Source organism: Cervus elaphus, chromosome 26, assembly GCF_910594005.1.
Source record: "Cervus elaphus chromosome 26, mCerEla1.1, whole genome shotgun sequence".
Taxonomy (NCBI): Eukaryota; Metazoa; Chordata; class Mammalia; order Artiodactyla; family Cervidae; genus Cervus; species Cervus elaphus.
The window spans coordinates 42,781,949-42,802,788 of record NC_057840.1 but is presented as its reverse complement, the minus strand read 5'-3'; the positions used below and the strand labels follow the sequence as shown (position 1 = coordinate 42,802,788).

The 20,840-nt window shown below is 43.5% G+C and overlaps 1 protein-coding gene across 3 annotated transcripts in view; it reads right to left on the bottom strand.

Moving 5' to 3' along the window:
- Nucleotides 1–20,840, bottom strand: part of SLC22A3 (solute carrier family 22 member 3) — a 93,881-nt gene that overhangs the window by 7,325 nt on the left and 65,716 nt on the right. For 2 of the 3 annotated variants that reach the window (XM_043888364.1, XR_006337987.1), the window contains 2 exons: nucleotides 3,556–3,664; nucleotides 2,636–2,748 (listed from right to left, as the gene is read on the bottom strand). In XM_043888364.1, the coding sequence (XP_043744299.1) occupies nucleotides 2,636–2,748; nucleotides 3,556–3,664 (222 nt within the window). Of the gene's footprint in view, nucleotides 1–2,635; nucleotides 2,749–3,555; nucleotides 3,665–15,252; nucleotides 15,468–15,586; nucleotides 15,685–20,840 lie in introns of those variants that run through there. The other variant, XM_043888363.1, reaches the window with a different exon arrangement.

Sequence of the window (20,840 nt, the reverse complement as noted above, 5' to 3'; positions counted from 1 at the left end):
GGTCTCCCTCCTGCTCCCCTCACCCCGCTCTCGTCCCCTGCCTGGCGCCTCTCACTCCGCTGACACTGGACGCTTGTGGCTCCTTGGGGCTCCGTCTTGGGCCCCTTCTTTCCCCTCACTTTGCCCTGTTTCCTATGGAGAGGGGGGCGGGAGTTCGGTCACTCGCATGGTTTCAGGGGTTATCTTCATCCAGGTGGCTTCCAAACCTTCATCTTGAGGCCACCGTACCCCTGACTCAGCTCATCAGACCTACTGCCTCCTCACCATTTCAGCCTGGGTTTCTTAGAGGTACCTCATCCTACAAGCAGCCCAGACAGAATCCCCGCACGTCCTCCCGCAGACAGGCTCCTCTGAAGCGTGCTAAACCCTCCTATGGTTCCCCCAGTCAGCAGCGTCGCGGCCCTTCTCCCTGCTCCCTCTGGGCCTCACCCAGTCAGTCTGCCCCTCTTGACCAAATCAACCTCCAATGTATTTCTTCAGATCCATCCACTCCTCAACGCCTTCGTGCCATCACCTCAGACCCAGTCCTGGCCTGGTTAGAACAACATTCCTTTAATCGTCCCTACGAGTCCCCTCTAAGTCCCTGGCATATCGGCCATCAGAGTCAAGTTTCTCAAAGGTGGATCTGACCCTGCCAACCCCAGCTTAAAACTCCACACAGCTTCCCACTGCGGTTTGGATACAGAGCAGACCCTTTGCACATCCAGTGGTCGGGCCCCAGTGGGTCTCCCCAGCCTTGTCTCTCTCTTCAGGCCCCACCTCACACATAGCAGTCTGTGGAGAAGGTCGCCATTTCCTCCTCCGGGGGAATCTTCCCGACTCAGGGATCGAACCTGGGTCTCCTGCATTGCAGGCCAGTTCTTCACCATCTGAGTCACCTGGAAGCCCCAACTTCCTCTTACTGTAGGTCTTCCCATTGCCTGGAGCTCCAGCCTGCACCTCTCACATGAGGAACTTCCCCTCACCTTCCCCTGGCCCCGTCCTCCCTGACTCTCTCTCCCCTTGACTCCACGGGATGGGTTAGCGATCCTGTGATGTGCTCTCACACACCCTTCTTTCTTTTAATATTTGTTTATTTATTTACTGGCCATGCCAGGGGTCTTAGTTGCGGCATGTGGGATCTAGTTCCCTGACTAGGGATCCACCCCCTGGGCCCCTGAACTGGGAGCACAGTCTTAGCCACTGGACCACCAGGGAAGTCCAAAAGTGAAAGTGAAAGTGGCTCAGTCCGACTCTTTGCGACCCTGCCAGGCTCCTCTGTTCATGGAATTTTCCAGGCAAGAATACTGGAGTGGGTTGCCACTTCCTACTCCAAGGGAAGTCCAAAGACACCCTTCTTTATCACATGCTCTTGTGAGCAGCGGTTTGGAAAGGCAGCTCCCTCTGCAAAGCAAGGGCCTGCCCCCCGGCACCAGCGCCCAGCTCAGCCAGCCCGCCTCCCGGCCAGCCCCCCATCTTGAGGGACTGGGCTCTTAGACAGCTCTGTCTTGGCTGAACAATGCCTTCTCTTTGCTTGTTCATGCTGGCCCAGAATCAATGCTGAGCTTGTTTATCAGATCCCATGAAATAGTCTGAAATGACCATTTACTGAATCACCGGTGAGACGCTGACTCTGTGGTCCCAGCCTTGCTGAAGGACTACTGCGTTCCTCTGGGTGTATGTCCTCGTGGATGCAATATTTTCATTGGAGTTTAAAACTGCCGAGCAGTGAGTGACCAGCCTTCGTTACCAGGAGCAAGCAAGTGGAGGTGGAGGAGAGCAGGTGAGCAAGGAGCCAGCCAGCATCCTCTCTTTCTAATAAGGAGAGGGGAAGGGTGTGTGAGACCCGGGAAGGAAAGCTGGACTGGCAATGGCAAGGCACCAGCTGGAATTACCCCAGGCCCCGCCCCGCGCTATGGTTCCATCCCGTCATGAGTTTCAAGAAGACAGAGGGTAGGAAGGAGGGTGTGAACCTGATGGGCATCAAAGAGCTCATGGTACGTGTGCAAGGGCTTCTGTGTCCTCTGTTCTTTGGACATGGTGCTCTCAGCATCAAAGCAAATGAAGATATGGCGTTGAAAGACATGGAACTTTCAACAACACAATTAATTTTTAGGCTTGTTTTAAACACACAAAAGGTCCTATTAGGTCCCCCAAAAACTACTGGTTGTGTCCCACAATATCATAAAAGAGTTTCACAGTATTTGATTTTAACTCAGAACCTCAACAAAGAAAGCTAAATCGAACACTTCTTTAAAAAGTGCATTTTGTTCCCATGCTGCCAAACCCTGCCTTCCAGATTTTTTTTTTTTTGCAGGAGGGGAAGGGTGGTTTATGCCTTGTGGCATGTGGGATCTTAGTTCCTCAATGAGGGATCGTACCCCATGACCCCTTCGATGAAAATGTGGAGTCTTAACCACTGGACTGCAAGGAAAGTTCTTAAGTTGAACACTTTTCATTGCAACCCTTTAATATAAAATAAATGTAAATGATTTAGGGCCCACATTTCACTGTGGTTCCTCAAAACCTGAAAGAGTTGTTATGGGAAGAGCAAATGAATATCATGAATATCGAACCTGGTCATCACTGTAGGTTCTATTAATGCAAAGAATGCGGATGAAAGCATTTAAGAATAGTGCATACAGTGAATGCTTACCAAAGATGATAAGAGGTAGTTCCAGCCAAATGGCTGCTAGCCGGAAGAGCAGAAATGGGGCTATAATCCCCCCAAAATCACATAAACCGGAGCACAGTGAAACTCCAAAGTTTCTGCAGAATAAAAAAGTTGTTTGAAATAAAAATATTTAAATAACTTCAGGATGAATAATATTTTCAGATATCTAAATAAGAGAAATGGTAACAATATTTCCCATTTCTCTAGTGTTTGACATTGAAAACTTCTCCTCCCTTATACTCTATGCAAATCATTTCCTACGCAATTCATTTCCAAGCTGCACCAGTTCACACCTGTCACTCTGTGACTCAGAGTCACAGCGAGGCTAATTGGAGCCAGGGGGTGGAGTCTACAGTATTGGTGGAAATTAATCATCCATCATCGGCTTACTGCCCAGCCCACTCTGTGGCACTCATGTGCCCTCGTGGGGCCTAGACTGACAGTGAGGTGTGCTCATGAATAGTCCCCCCAGAAAGAAGGCCAGTTTGCACTAGTAGCACACATTATTTGATTTCACCCTTCAGGAGCTGGCTGTGGAGTGTGGTCAGAGCAGAGGCTGGAGCCTTTACACCGAGGGATGATGGGAAATGTAACTCATGCGGCAAGCACACGCACCAGATTTTCTGATTTCAAGTCTAATGCCTGCACGGCGTGCGTGCTCAGCGGCTTGAATCATGTCTGACTCTTTGCAACCCCATGGACTGTAGCCCGCCAGGCTCCTCTGTCCATGGGATTCTCCAGGCAAGAATACTGGAGTGGGTTGCTGTTTCCTTCTCCAGGGGGATCTTCCCGGCCCAGGGATCAAACCCGTCTCCTGCGTCTCCTGCGTTGCAGGCGGTCGACTTAAAACATGCACCTGCAGAATTACTTAGGAGAAACCACGATATGGATGTTGGAATTACCGTAATGTTGTTGGGTACAATTCTGAATTTACCAAATAGACAATTTCAAAGGCCATGGTTATGCCTAGTCTTCCCAGGGTAGCAACAGTGGTCCTCAACCAGGGTATTCCTGCAAACACACAAAGTTTGGGAAGGAAGAGTTAGGGGCCTACTTTACTTTCAGTACAATTTTACAAAACAACAAAAGGCATTTGCTTAGTGTAGAACAGCCTAATTTAAGTGCAAATGATGTGTGTGTGTGCTCAGTCATGTCCGACTCTTTGAGACCCCATGCACTATAGCCCAGCAGGCTCCTCTGTCCATGGGATTCTCCAGGCAGGAATACTGGAGTGGGGTTGCCATTTCCTCCTCCAGGGGATCTTCCTGACCCAGGGATTGAACCCACATCTCCTGGGTCCTTTGCTCCTTTCCTCTATAGTAACAAGTGGGAAATGCCAAATGTTTGACATTAAATATTTATTTTGGGGCATTAAGAGAAGAAAGAGTACCATGTCGGCCCTCAAGGTCAGTACTTTAAATTTGTTAAGGGTTGGGCAGTTGATGACATCCTTTTAAGGACACTGGTAGGCTACAGTCCACGGGGTTGCAAAGAGTCGGACATGACTGAGTGACTTCACTTTCTTTCTATAGTTGTATACAATGTTGTTTCTGCTGGAGAGCAAAGTGATTCAGTGATACAAATACATTCTTTTTCATATTCTTTTCCATTATGACTTATCACAAGATATTGAATCTAGTTCCCTGGGCTATGCTTTGTTGTTTCATCATCATTGTTGGCATCTGCTAACCCCAAGCTCTCTCTCCATCCCTCTCCTGTGCCCCCTCCCTTGGCAACCACAAGCCTGTTCTCTGCGCCTGTAAGTCTGTTCCTGTTTCATAGATAAGCTTATTTGTGTCATATTTTAGATTCCTCGTGTAAGTAATATCATATGATGTTTCTCCTTCTGTCGGACTTACTTCGCTTAGAATGATCATCTCTAGGTCTACCCACGTTGCTACAAATGGCATTATTTCATTCTTTTCTATGGCTGAATCGCATTCCATTGTATATATGTACTACATCTTCTTTATTGGTTCATCTGCTGATGGACATTTAAGCTGTTTCCATGTCTTGGCTATTGTGAATAGTGCTGCTATGAACATCGAGGGGCATGTATGTTTTGAATTATAGTTTTGTTCAGATATACGCTCAGGACTAGGATTGCTGGGTCATATGGCAACTCTATTTTTAGTTTTTTGAAGAATCTCCATACTGTTCTCTTTTTAGTGGTTATACCAGGTACATTCCCACAATAGCCTAGGAGGGTTTCCTTTTCTCCATAGCCTTTCCAGAACTTGTTATCTGTAGACTTTCTAACGATGACCTTTCTGACTGGTGTGAGTTGGTTCCTCATTGTGGTTTTGATTTGATGCCACCCTTTCTTAGTAGATGTGGAGTTAGCACGTATGGCTGCATGAATAGGAGCTTGTCTGCTCTCCAAAGCAAAGTCAAGGGTGTTTAGCATGCGCCTGACTGTCATCTTTGAAAAGGAAACCTTCCCCCTTTATGAAATGGAGCAGGACCCCAAGGTCCTTGCCCCCCCCCCCCCCCCACCATATCCTCTGCCTGCCTTTTGCCTATGGAAAACTTTGGTCTAAGAATAAGTTTAATCAGAGAAGTGAGAATTGCGGAAAACAAAGGAAAACAGTTAAAGGAGATTAAATAATTATAATGTAGTCATTAAGCATAGTCAAGGACCTTTACCTCTTTCTCACGGGCTATAGATAATATTCTGAGCCACATCCTGTGAGCTGTCTTACAGCTACTAGCACACCAGGCAGAGAAGTTAACTACATGATGATCAGACTGCACCCAGGACGTGAGCCGCCACGATTCCGAGAACTGGCCTCAGAGAAATAGGAATGAATGGACTCTGGAAGTGAAGATTAACTGGACCTAAGCAACCAGGATGACGCCAGTCAGACCCCCGATGACCAGTTTGAAGATGACTGTCAGAGCTGACCGTGCTGTTTCTGCATGTAGCCCCCTCCCCACTTCTGTCCATAAAAGCTCTTACCCCCCAGCTTGTGGTGGTGGTCGGGGGAGCTGGCCTTTGCACAGACGTCAGCCACCCTCCCCCCAAGTTGCCAGCATCTGAAATAAAGCAAAGTTTCCTTTCCGCCAACCTGGCCTGCTTATTGGCCTTTGAGCTGCAAGCAGACGGACCCACCACACAGCTTTCTGTAACATTTATCCTCATACTTGTTTATGCTCACTCAGCATTAAATGGTCCTCCTGCCTTCTAGAATTATTGCCCTTTCCTGAATATATAATTTTTTAGTAGAACAGTAGGCACGAATGAGGAAGATGAGAGAAGACGATGGAGCTCGGCAGATTTATGTGCGTTCTCTTCAGAGAATCAGTTCACTTCAGTCACTCAGTCGCGGCCGACTCTTTGCGACCCCATGGAGCGCAGCATGCCAGGCCCCCCTGTCCATCACCAACTCCCGGAGCTTACTCAAACTCGTGTCCATCGAGTCTATGATGCCATTCAACCATCTCATCCTCTGTCATCCCCTTCTCCTCTCGCCTTCAATCTTTCCCAGCATCAGGGTCTTTTACAATGAGTCAGCTCTTCACATCAAGTGGCCAAAGTATTGGAGTTTCAGCTTCAGCATCAGTCCTTCCAATGAATATTCAGGACTGATCTCCTTTAGGATGGACTGGTTGGATCTCCTTGCTGTCCAAGGGACTCTCAAGAGTCCTCTCCAGCACCATAGTTCAAAAGCATCCATTCTTTGGTGCTCAGCCTTCTTTACGGTCCAACTCTCACATCCATACATGACTACTGGAAAAACCATAGCTTTGACTAGAAGAAACTTTGTTGGCAAAGTAATGAATATTGAGAGAATATGGATATTCAGAGAATATCCAACTACTAAAAAAGCTAAAACTCATTAAACAAAACAACTGTCAAGGAGGGCGAGAGAGAAAAAGAGGGCTCCAGAGTCCAGGTCATGGCCAGGAGGCTCCACCTTGTCACATGCTGGCTGCTCACTGGCCAGGACGTCCTGTGGCCTTGATGTTGTTCCCAGCTGAGGACACCTGCAGCGCCCACGTTACCATCAGGTCGGGGAGGGAGGAACAGCAGAGATGAGCTGATGCGCTGGGCTGCCGTCCGTTCTGGCACAGTTGTAAACACGTGTTGTATTTAGCCTTTACTTTTCCATTAAGGCCAGGGAAGGGGACCAGGAAATGCATTCCACCCCTTCCTTCAGTGAGCAGGTGGGGCGGGGCCAGATGCTGGGGAACGGAAAGCGGCAGCTGGTGCCCAGATTCCCTGGGTCCCGGCCCGACCGGGCAACCTCTTGCAGCTCTGCGACTGCAGAGGAGAATGCCTCCAGCTCCCATGGAAATAACTTGATTACCCAGGTTAGGTTCTTAAGCTACAGCTTTTTCTACTGAATCAAGATTGCTCTACAAGTGAGTCCCACTGACAACTTCAATGACAGTTTAATCTTATAACTGGTCATTCACGGGGAAAAAAACAAAAACCAAGAAACCATATTAACACACACACACACACACACACACAGAGCATGAGAGAAGTATGTGGTTAGCTCAGTGAATATAGATCAATAACTAGTCAATTCAGTAAAAGGTTAAGAAAATGCTTTCCGGTTTTCTTAAGAATCTCAACTCTTTCTAAGCAGTAAAGGCCAGTATCTAACTGCACTGGACAGAGATTCTGTTGAAATGTGTGATAAAAGAGAAGTTCGAGAAGCATCACACTGTTTCAACAAAAGGGTAAAATGAAAACAATTCATAGGAGGTGTGAGGGATGTGTGAATATTAAGAGTGCACGTAAAAACTTCTGACCAAACCAGTAATATTCTAAGTTCCCCCTGGAGTGACGATAGTTATCTTTTGATAGCAACGGCAAGAAAGAAGACAATTTAAGATTGAGGACTGAAGCTGAAACTACCTCCCACAAACACCTGAGAACACATAGAAAGAGGGTCCCTCTGAAGGGGATTTGGTCAAACTGCTAGAGATTATTGGGAATAATTCCTCAGTGTTTGAAGAAAGGATGTAGGGTTTTAAACAAACACAATTTTATATCTCCTCTGAATGCCCCATCTGCAACAGACTCATTAATACTTTTTACTTAAAGAGAAAAGTCCAAGACAACTTTTTCATTTCAAAAAGACTTACCCAAATGGCCGGGTGTACAGCCATCTTGAATAAACTCAATTAAAAATGGTAGTTGAGTATGGGTCTTAAAAAGGTCTTTTAAACACAGGCAGAACACTCTCCGATATAAATCACAGCAACATCTTTTTCAGTCCAGCTCCCAGAATAATGGAAATAAAAGCAAAAATAAACAAATGGGTCCTACTTAAGTTCAAAAGCTTTTGCAGAGCAAAGGAAACAATAAACAAAATGAAAAGACAGCCCACAGTTGGGAGAAAATATTTGCAAATGATGTGACTGATAGGGAATTAGTCTCTAAAATTTACAAACAGTTTATGATGCTTAGAAGCATCAAAACAAACAACCCACTAAAAAAATGGGCAGAAGACCTGAATAGACATTTCTCCAAAGAGGACATACAGATGGCCAATAGGCCTGTGAAAAGGTATTCAACATCACTAGTTATTAGAGAAATGCAAATCAAAAGTACAATGAGATATCACCTCACACTAGTCAGAATGGCTATCATCAAAAAAAAAAAAAAAAAAAATCCACAAACAAGTTGGAGAGTGTGTGGAGAGAAGGGAGCCCTCCTGAACTGTTGGTGGGAATGTAAATTGGTACAGCCACTATGCAGAACAGTATGGAGATTCCTTAACAAACTAAAAATAGAACTACCATATGACCCTACAATCCCACTCTTGGGCATACATTTGGAGAAAAACATGGCCCGAATAGATACACGCACCCCAGTGTTCATTGCAGCAGTTTACAATAGCTAAGACATAAAAGCAATCTAAATGTCCATCAACAGGGGAATGGATAAAGAAGATGTGGTGCATATACACAATGGAATATTACTCAGCCATTAAAAAGAATGAAATAATGCCTTCTGTAAGAACATGGATGGACCTAGAGAGTGCATAGTGAGTGAAGTAAGACAGAGAGAAGGAGGAGAAATATCATATGACATTCCTTATATGTGGGATCTAACAAGAAATGATACAGATGAACTTACAAAACAGAAAGAGACTCAAAGATTTAGAAAACGAACTTACAGTTGCCAAGGGGAAGGATTAGTTAGGGACTTGGGGAAGGTCATGTTTACACTGCTATTTTTAAAACGGATAACCAGCAAAGACCTACTGTACGGCACATGGAACTCTGCGTTATGCGGCAGCCTGGATGGGAGGGAGGCCTGGGGGAGAAAGGATACTTGTATATGTACGGCTGAGTCCCTTTTTTGTTCACCTGAAACCATCACAACATTATTAATTGGCTATAATCCAACAGAAAATAATTCTTTTAAAAATAAAAAGCTCTTTTATTTTTCAGGCTTTAATTAGAATTCAGAAATTCGGGTCAGAGACAGGGGGTCTTAGACGAGGATACGGCCCAAATGATTGTTTTGAAATTGTTTCCAGAATTTCATTCTCCAGTCGGGCTTCGTGGCGGGGGGAAGGCTGGTTAAACAGTTGTCTCTGAGATAATTTTAGAGCTGATTCCCCTAAAAGGCTGCTCAGTATTCTTCTCAGGGGCAGTCATCCTGGTGATGACGTCAAGAATGGCTGAGAGGAAAAGTCTTTCTAATGTTAATTCAACAGCCTAAGGAACCAAGTCCAAAAGTTCCCTTAACTGGAAGTGAGGACTCTCAGTTCAGGCAAGCAACCCCTGCTAACATTTGGTATTCACACACAGCTCCACGGATTTAAACTTACTCTTGGCAGTCAGTTACGACGGGCATGAGGCTACGAAAGCAGCCATATCTGCAGAACACACAAATAAAATGCGCCCAGAACAGGAGCAGGTCGTTTCCACTGTTGCTAAGAACAACTTTAAGACCTGGGAAATTCTGTCTACAAAATAAAACTGACCAGATCAAACAGGAAAGTCTATTCTTGGTCTTCTGTTTTCCAGTATATGAGAATGTTCTCTGTAAGACAGCTTGATTCCCACCCACTTAGTCACTTCAATATGGGTTTGGACATTTGATCTTTAATGCTTTCTGGGATCATGCTGGAGGCAACACACATTAAAACCATTCCAATTCGTCTGAGGCTAGAGAAAATCTGGGGGAGAGTTCTATCATGAAAAGATGGGCCACACTTAAGTCATTTTTTTTTCTTTACTTTCCTATGCAATGAAATATGTAATATTCATTATTAAAATAATATTAATTATTAAATAATATGGTATGCAATGACTATGTAATTAATATTTGATTTCTATTCCATATGGGATGAGAATAGATAACCTTGTCTTAGGAAACTACATTTAAAAATTAAACCTAAAACTATACAGTGCCAAAGTAAAACGGAGAGATCCGTGAAGTATCCAGTGGTCCTCATTTGCCACCTTCTACTAAATTGTGCATAATGCCCAAAGACAGAAATTACGTCTATCTCCTTAGAAAACGAATTTATGGTTGCCAGGGTGAAGGGGTAGCTAGGGAGGTTGGGATGGTCATGTGCACACTGCTAAATTTAAAATGGATAACCAACAAAGACCTGCTGTCCAGCACATGGAAATCTGCTCAGCATTACGTGGCAGCCTGGATGGGAGGGGGTTTTGGGGGCGACTGGACACATGTATGTGTATGGCTGAGCCCCTCTGCATTCATCTGAAACCATCATGATGTTGTTAACCGGCTATACCCCAATATGAAATAAAAAGTTCAAAAAAAAAAAAGAAATTATGTCTATCTTGTTTTTAGCTCTATCCTTACTCCTAGTTTAGTGGCAGCAATTAATAGAGACTAAGTAGATATGCATTGACCTATATCTCCTCCAAGTCTTTTTTTTTTTTTTTTGGCCACACAGGGAGGCTTGCAGAATCTTAGTTCCCTGACCAGGGGATCAAACCTGGGCTCTGGCAGTAAAAGCACTGAGTCCTAACCGCTGGACCGCCACGGAATCCCCTTCCCCAACTCTTAAAATGCGTTAGTTCAGTGTGGTAGGTTGAACCATGTCCCCCAAAGTTCAGGTTCACCAGAACCTCAGAGTGTGACCTTATTTCAAAATAAGGTCTTTGCCGATGTCATGGTTAAGGCACAGAGATGCAGAGAAGGTCATGTGAAGGTGGAGGCAGAGATGGGAACGCTGTCCGGGAATGCCAAGGATGGCTGGCAACCACCAGAAGCCAGGAAGAGGCAGGCAAATATCCTCATTGAGAGCCTTCAGGGAGAGGGCGGCCCCGCCCACACCTGGAGTTCAGACTCCAGCCTCCAGGATATGAAGGAACAAATCTGTGTCGCAAGCCGTGCAGCTTATGGTAATTTGTTACAGCAGCATTAGGAAACTTAGATGCTCAAGAAAAATGAGATAAATGTAAACAGTTCTGTTTTTCATCAACCCTTCCAATATAACAGGATTTCTCCCCCTTCTCATTCTGAAGATGGGCATTCCTGTAATGGTATTTAAATAAGGTTATTTGATGTTTTAGGATTGCATAAGTATATTATTAATGAACTTATCTATAAATGTCTGACTGTTTTGACATCCACAGCATTATCAATTCTTTTCTGATCCTCAGTGGATTCTCAAAAAAAAAAAAAAAGACATCTTCTCATATGCAAAGTCAGAAAGAGAAACAAATACTATATGACATTATTCTGCAAGGAGATCATAACAGTCAATCCTAAAGGAAATCAACCCTGAATATTCACTGGAAGGCTTGATGCTGAAGCTGAAGCTTCAATACTTTGGCCACCTGATGCAAAGAGCTGACTCATTGGAAAAGACTCTGATCCTGGGAAAGATTGAAGGCAAAAGGAGAAAGGGGTGACAGAGGGTGAGATGGTTGGGTGGCATCATCAACTCAATGGACGTGAGTTTGAAAAAGCTTCAGGAAATAGTCGGGGACAGAGAAGCCTGGTGTGCTGCAGTCCATGAACCAGCACAGGTGGTTCATTCTTCTGAGAACCGTGCTCTACTTTGTCCACACCCTTCACTGGGTTGGCAAGCTCTCCAAGTCAAGAAATGCGTTCTTCTTCCCTTTGTAACCTTCGTGTTTTGCATGTGACTAGTGATATGGAAGAAATGTGAAAACAGGGTCAATGATATCACAAAATTAAGTCAGATAAAGGTGATCAAAAGCAAACTACATGAATTCTATTCCTGGGTATATATATGAGAAAAAAACCAAAGCCACTAACTGGAAAAGACACACATGCACCCCAATGTTACAGCAGCATTTTTACAATAACTAAGAAGCAACCTAAGTGGCCATCAGCAGAATGAATGGATGAAGAAGATGTGGTTCGTATTATCCCATATATAGCGACTGAACAACAACAATATGTGGAATCTAAACCGCACAATTGCACTCATCTCACACGCTAGTAAAGTAATGCTCAAAATTTTCCAAGCCAGGCTTCAGCAATACGTGAACCGTGAACTTCCAGATGTTCATGCTGGTTTTAGAAAAGGCAGAGGAAGCAGAGAACAAATTGCCAACATCCAATGGATCATCGAAAAAGCAAGAGAGTTCCAGAAAAACATCTATTTCTGTTTTATTGACTATGCCAAAGCCTTTGACTGTGTAGATCACAATAAACTGTGGAAAATTCTGAAAGAGATGGGCATACCAGACAAGAGGCATACCTGCCTCTTGAGAAACCTATATGCAGGTCAGGAAGCAACAGTTAGAACTGGACATGGAACAACAGACTGGTTCTAAATAGGAAAAGGAGTACGTCAAGGCTGTATATTGTCACCCTGCTTATTTAACTTATATGCAGAGTACATCATGAGAAACGCTGGGCTGGAGGAAACACAAGCTGGAATCAAGATTGCCAGGAGAAATATCAATAACCTCAGGCAGATGACACCACCCTTATGGCAGAAAGTGAAGAGGAACTAAAAAGCCTCTTGATGAAAGTGAAAGAGGAGAGTGAAAAAGTTGGCTTAAAGCTCAACATTCAGAAGACTAAGATCATGGCATCCAGTCCCATCACTTCATGGTAAATAGATGGGGAAACAGTGGAAACAGTGGCAGACTTTATTTTTTTGGGTTCCAAAATCACTGCAGATGGTGATTGCAGCCATGAAATTAAAAGACGCTTGCTCCTTGGAAGGGAAGTTATGACCAACCTAGATAGCATATTAAAAAGCAGAGACATTACTTTGCCAACAAATGTCCATCTAGTCAAGGCTATGGTTTTTCCAGTGGTCATGTATGGATGTGAGAGTTGGACTGTGAAGAAAGCTGAGCACCAAAAAATTGATGCATTTGAACTGTGGTGTTGGAGAAGACTCTTGAGAGTCCCTTGGACTGCAAGGAGATCCAACCAGTCCATCCTAAAGGAAATCAGTCCTGAATATTCATTGGAAGGACTGATGCTGAAGCTGAAACTCCAATACTTTGGCCACTTGATGTGAAGAGCTCACTCATTGGAAAAGACCCTGATGCTGGGAGGGATTGGGAGCAGGAGGAGAAGGGGATGACAGAGGAGGAGATGGCTGGATGGCATCATCGACTCGATGGACATGAGTTTGAGTAAGCTTTGGGAGCTGGTGATGGACAGGGAGGCCTGGCATGCTGTGATTCATGGGGTTGCAAAGAGTCGGCCACTACTGAGCAAATGAACTGAACTGAAACTATGAAGCAAATTTATCTACAAAACAGAAACAGACTCTAGAGAGCACACTTGTAGTTAACAAGGGGGAGGGTGGAGGGAAGGGATGGATTGGGAGTCCGGGGTTAGCAGATACAAACTATTCTATAGAGAATGGATAAACAACAAGGTCCTACTGTATAGCACAGGGAACTATACACAACATCTTGTAATAAACCATATGGAAAAGAAAAAAAAAATTAAGAAAAAAATTCTTCAAACTAAAAAGAGGCTTCTCTTGTGCTGACATAAAGTACTACAAGAGGCTCCAGCTGTCCCAGCAACCTCCCCCCTGCCCCCCCTCCCCCACACCTCCTGGAATGTGGAAATAATGAACTTGATCTAAAACACACATTCCCTGGGAGTTTGAAAGGCTTCCACTGTCCAGGGCCTGCTGCGTTCCAGGACAGGGATAATTGGCTGTGGGTTAGCCATGTTCACGGGGTTACCAACAACCTCTGTATCTCACAGCCGTCACCAAGCCCTCCCCTCCCCAATTAAACTCTGAAATGTCTCTGAAATCACCACCTCCCGTGCGGGCCTGAATGCCACCACCTTCATTCCTGCTCTCAGCATCTCTCCCTCCCCATTGCTATTGTCCCCACTGCTGCGGTCACTCGGAGGCGCTTCGCCGCCACCCGAAGCTCACAAGACCACACCCAAGCTCTTGGCCTGACTGTGAGGCTATCATTGCCGGACAGGGATTATCCCTCAGCCTCCGTGCCAGAGTATTCCCGCGATAACAAAGAAGGTTCCAGGATATTCCTGTGATAACGAAGAACGTTTGGTTCCAGCAGAGACGGTTCATACTTCTGAGAACCATGCTCTACTTTGTCCGTACCCTTCACTAGGTTGTCAAGAATGTGTTTTTCTTCCCTTTGTAACCTTTGTGTTTTGCAGGGAATTAGTGATATGGGAGAAATGTGAAACAGGGTCAATGATATCACAAAATTAAGTCAGATGAAGGTGATCAGAAGCAAACTACATGAATTCCATTCCTGGGTATATATATGAGAAAAAAACCAAAGCCACCGACTGGAAAAGATACACACATCCCAATGTTACAGCAGCGTTTTTACAATAACTAAGATGCAACCAAAGTGGCCATCGACACATGAATGGATAAAGAAGATGAGGTCTCCTACATGGCAGGCACATTCTTTACCAACTGAGCTATGAGGGAAGCCCATATACATACATATGGAATACTACTCAGCCATAAGAAAGAATGTAATTGGCCATTTGCAGCAACATGAATAGACTTGGAGGGCATTATATTAAGTGAAATAAGTCAGACATAGGAAGACAAATACTACAAGATATCACCTATGTGTGGAATCTAAAAAAGTACAACAAACTAGTGAATATAACAACAAAAAGAAGCAAACTCACAGATACAGGGAACAAACTAGCAGTTAGCACTGGGGAGAGGGAAAGGAGGTGGGACGAAGAGGTACAACTATCAGGTGCTACAGTAAGCTACAAGAATCCATTGTACCATATGGAGAATATAGCCAGTACTTCATAATAACTATAAATGGAATATAACCTTTATATATCGTGAATCATATTGTACATCTGTAACCTATGCAATATTGTACATAAAGTAAATTTCAATTAAATTTTTTTAAAAAAGTAAACTGTGACTACAATCTAGGTTTTACACATCTATTTCACACACAAATGACCCTAAAACTGGAGAAAATGGAAAAATCTATAGAGTCAATCTTCTACACTCAAAGTCGTTACACTGATTTGGCAGAAACGGAGTGACATCACGAGAGTGTGCCTGGCACTACGATGCTGATGCTAGGGGACATTTGCTAAAGATGAGAAGTCCCCCATTCTTGATTATGTTAAGAGTTTTTTTCAAGGTCTTGGCTGCCAAGCAGACTTGAGGGACAGTTACCTTCTGGTAAGAACGCAGTGACAAGGCACGCCACCCCTGCCACGACATTGCTTGCCGCAAAGGGTAGGCGCCGACCAAAACGCTCAATGGTTAGTAAGATCAAGAGGGCTCCTGGCAGCTCCACAACTCCCGAGATGAAAAAGTCGATATAGAGGTTGCCTCCTATAATTCCCAGGCGCATGACGAGTCCTTGATAAACCACAGCGCTTGTGAACCTGGAGTAACATCGAAAGACAACAGAGAACAAGTAAGACAGAACTTCCACCTGATCTGGAGAGAGGGATGCGTTGTAAATTTGACACAAGCTTTGGAATCCATCGCAAACCAAACTTACCAAGCAAACATAAGTATAAGTGTGCACTTCCTCATTTGGGGAGTTCTCACCAGATCTACAAAGGATGGATTACTAACTTCCTCATCCGTAACAGTGATCTATACAAGAGAAGCAGATTTTCAGTAGCAATATACAGCAAGAGGCATCTGCATATTACAGATTTGTCATTGACCAGATTCCAAGCTACCGAATGATCTTACTGAACCGACCAAGGTCTTTCATTATGACATCTTAGTACCTGAGTACAAAAAGTTTGGTTCTCTAGACTTTGTCCTAGGTCAAATTCACAAAGGTGTGCTTGTTGCACTGAGAATCAGCAGTGTGATATGCTTGGAGTGAACAGAGATAAAAGGTGTATTCTAAAGTAAAATACATTTGTGCATTTGTTAAATTGGCGAAAACAAGTATAAAGATGCTGAAAGCAGGTTCTAAACAAGTTCCTTTATCTATTAACTCCTCAAATCTTACATTAACCAATAAGCTAGAGTCATGGTAAGTTCTAGAGAAAGGCTGGCATCAACAGTGTCCTTTTGTTCCTGTCCGTGTACTGGAATCCAGCAGCTTTTTGATAACAGGAAAATTCAGCTCATCCTTATTTGGCCATTCAAGAAGTTGGTCTTTCTCTAATTCAATTAAACAAACTGCTATTTGCCTCCTATGTATAAAGTACTAAAAAGGAAACAGCTGAACATACCCGATGCTTCTGGTCTTTTTTTTTTTTTTACAAATTATTTTTGCATTAATTTTCGTGTATTTAAATATTGTACTAGAATAGTATTTATCTTGATTACTGAGCTTTTAAAATTCTTCTTCCTTTTTTGGCTGCATGAAGTGGCATATTGGATCTTAAGTACCTTGACCAGGGATTGAACCCACACCCCCTGCAGTGGAAGATGAAGCCTTAACCACTGGAATGCCAGGGAAGTCCTCTCTGCTTCTAATCCTGTGTGCTGAAGAGACCATGACTCAGTCTCTTGCAGTGACCCCTGTGGCACACTTCCATGCACTTGCATATTTGTTACTTCTGCACAAAGAACTCTAACCCTCCCTAGTTCTGATTTCACCACCACTAGGAGGTCTTCCCTAACCTTGGGTAGAACTGACGATCTCCACTCGGCACCTCCACTTACTAGACTTCTATCATAGGCTCTACACAATTGCGTGCCTTTACAGGTCTACTTATTCTTCTCCCTACATGAGCTCTGGAGTTCTTGGGGGGCAGAGACTGTATTGTAGCACCAAGCAAAGTGTCTGGTGTCCAACCAATATCTGTGTGATGACTGAATGTTGAAACAGGAAGTCAAGTGCCTTGGCCATAACTCTGCGCTGAGTGTAGTCCTTGGTCTTCATCCTTCTGCTAAGTGAGAACCCTGGTTAGTGAAAACAGGACCCTCATTGTCTGTTTATTCAACTCCAGATCTGTTCCAGACTGAGTGGAAAGCTTGGCAAACTTTCCCCAAGCCTTTGTGTTGGAATTTGACTTAAATTCTCATGGACAGTACCTTGTCAATCACCTGTTCTAAACGTTACACTCAATGCATCAACCAAATCTTGATATCTGTTGCCTGTGCTTGCTCCGAGGAAAGTCATATGCACACAAAGAAGACTGCAAAATGAATATCTTTAGATCATTTTATTTTCCTAAGTCTTTCTGACACTGTATTTCTTCTATCATTGTTGTTTAGTCACCAAGTCATGTTCGATTCTTTTGTGACCCCATGGCCTGCAGCCCACTAGGTTCCTCTGTCCATGGGATTTCCCAGGCAAGAATACTGGAGTGGGTTGCCATTTCCTTCTCTAGGGGAACTTTCCAACCCAGGATCAAACCTGCCTCTCCAGCATTGCAGGCAGATTCTTCACCACTGAGCCACCAGGAAAGCTTGTATTTCTTCTATAACAAGACACAAAGTTTTCACATTTCAAAATCTCGAAATTAGGTTGTGTCCTGTAACTCAGCTGATAAGAAAGTAATGAGCCACAGCTTCAATAGCATGGCTTTTCTCACTGAGCAGTGCATAAAATGATGATGTGTCTCCAAATTAACAGTATCCTGGGATCAATGAAGCAATAGTAGTTTCCATAGCAACACTAATGGAAGACTGCTAATTGATTCAACCATGCATTCTTTCCATCCCCCTTTGGATGACAGAACCCACAGAATTTTAGTTGGGCTTATGGCTGCCTAGTTAAAGTCATATTTTCTAGCCTCTCTTTCAATTGTGGGTGGTCCAGTGACTAAGATTTCAGCAATGAGGTGGGAGTAGAAGCCATGTGTACAAGTTCTGGGTCCCATCCTTTAAAAAGGAAATGGTTTGCTCTTCATTCACAGTTTTCCCTTTCCTGAGGGATGGAAGAAGAAGACACTGGTGAAATGGCTTTGATTACACAACCTATTGCAGGTGATGATGGAGAAATGAGATAAATGGAACCCGGGTCCTGGGTGACCTCATGGGGCAGAGAGCTACCTTCAGGGCTGGGCTACTTACCTCTGCATGGGCATGTAATAGAAAAAGACACTTTTCTCTTGTTTGTCGCTGTATTTTGGGGGATCTCTGTTACAGCAAGTTGACCTGTACTATAACTAATACAATCCTTATTAAAATGTTCCCTGAGCTAATCTTCGAAATTCTAAGACCCCTACCCTCACCTCTGCTGTTCCAAAAATGAATTAGGAATACCAGAAGCAAAAGAATTTAGTATGTCCCAACAATACAGTTGGCTCTTCACATCCACGGGTTCTGCCTCTGTGGATTCAACCAACAGTGGGGCCTGTGATTGGTTGAACCCATGGATGCAGAACTTGTGGATACAGAGCATCAGCTGAGACCCATTCAGTACAAGGGTCTTGAGCTTCTGAGGATTTTGTTATCTGCAGAGGGTCTTTGAACCAATATTCCACAGATACCAGGGGAAAACTGTATATTATTACATGGTTGGTTATCAGAATATTTTTCACAATTAGTTTCTATATATTGCCCACATTAAAATGGCTAACTCCTACTAAGTATGTAATATTTCTTAGATTCTGGGCTAATGAATTGATGAATTGAAATGAAGCATGAAATATTCCATTTAATTTTCATCAAGACTCTCTGGAGTTAGTACTCTTAAGGGTTCTGTTGTATAAATAGGTAAAACAAGGCTTAGCACACAAGGATTCAATAGAAGAAGGGTGGCTAAGCTAGGATGTGAAGTTCAGGAAGTTGATGAGAGCTTCTGTTCTTCATCCTCTCACTGCACTACTGAACATATAAAAACTGTTTATTCTAGAAAGCTTCTTTGTGGTTCATGGTAACTTCTATATAATTTTAGAGAAGGACATTATGCATTTGACCAAAAATCTAATCTTTAGCTAAAACACTATTTTATGGAAAAGGTGGCCTTGATGAAAATGATTTAGATTTTGAGGATCTTTAAGTTCCAGATTAAAATCACTTATTATATGAGGGCCTCTTTCCTCCATGGATGGATGACTTACTCCAGTGGTTCTTTTCTTTTCACTGAGGGTTTTTTCCACAACTCAGACTTGGGGTCATGTTTATGTCAGACTGTCCTCTCTCCAGGAAGTTCCTGACAGCATTGCTCATTTGCACATGGGCACCACAGTCAACCCAGAGCACAGAGGGGGACAAGCTTCTCTTTTCGACAGCAATATTCACAATGATTTATTCAGTTCAGGCAGTTCAGTTCAGTTGCTCAGTCATGTCTGACTCTTTGCAACCCCATGGACTGCAGCACGCCAGGCCTTCCTGTCCATCACCAACTCCCAGAGTTTACTCAAACTCATGTCCATTGAGTCGGTGATGCCATCCAACAAGCTCATCCTCTGTCATCCCCTTCTCCTCCCACCTTCAATCTTTCCCAGCATCAGGGTCTTTTCAAATGAGTCAGTTCTTCGCATCACGTGGCCAAAGTACTGGAGTTTCAGCTTCAGAATCAATCCTTCCAATGAACACCCAGGATTGATCTCCTTTAGGATGGACTGGTTGGATCTCCTTGCAGTCCAAGGGACTCTCAAGAGTCTTCTCCAACACCACAGTTCAAAAGCATCAATTCTTCCACACTCAGCTTTCTTTATAGTCCAACTCTCACATCCATACATGACTACTGGATAAACCATACCCTTAACTAGACAGACAGACCTTTGTTGGCAAAGTAATGTCTCTGCTATTTAATATGCTGTCTAGGTTGGTCATAACTTTCCTTCCAAGGAGTACACATCTTTTAATTTCATGGCTGCAGTCATCATCTGCAGTGGTTTTGGAGCCCAGAAAAATAAAGTCAGCCACTGTTTCCCCATCTATTTGCCATGAAGTGATGGGACCAGATGACATGATCTTAGTTTTCTGAATGTTGAGCTTTAAGCCAACTTTTTCACTCTCTTTTTTCACTTTCATCAAGAGGCTCTTTAGTTCTTCACTTTCTGCCATAAGGGTGGTGTCATTTGCATATCTAAGGTTATTGCTATTTCTCCTGGCAATCTTGATTCCAGCTTCTGCTTCATCCAGCCCAGAATTTCACATGATGTACTCTGCATGTAAGTTAAATAAGCAGGGTTACAATATACAGCCTTGACGTACTCCTCTCCTGATTTGGAACCAAACTGTTGTTCCATGTCCAGTTCTAACTGTTGCTTCTTGATCTGCATACAGATTTCTCAGGAGGCAGGTCAGGTGGTCTGGTATTCCCATCTCTTTCAGAATTTTCCACAGTTTATTGTGATCCACATGTCTAAACAACCTTGGACACTGTTTTAAGTCTAGAATTCCAGATCCAGGAGCTTGGAACTGTGCTTACTGTCTGAAGCCCATTCAGATTGGTTTTCTGTTATTTGTTGCCAAAAGCAGAATTACTTTAAGAATTTAGTCCAGAACAATGCTTTTGCATAATAACAGAATATTTTAGCCAAAATAACTTTGCATTACAGAATGAAAATAATTGCTTTACTACTCCAATTTACTCTGTAAGAATATTTAGTATTAGTTTTAATTAGCCTTAATTTCAAAAGGTAATTAGCCTTAATTTCAAACTTTTCATATTTAGAATCAAGCAGTCACATGATCTCTGCTTTTCCAAAGCACATGTTTAACGCCTAATATATATCCTACACCAAAAGAATATGCAGCGCTGATAATAACTGAAAGTAATCAAGACCAATTTTCCCCATTCAATAAATGAAAGGATTAATAGTACTTCCAAGCAAGTGAGTATTTTGCCAATTTGAGAACAAATCCAGCTGGTCTTTGATTTACTA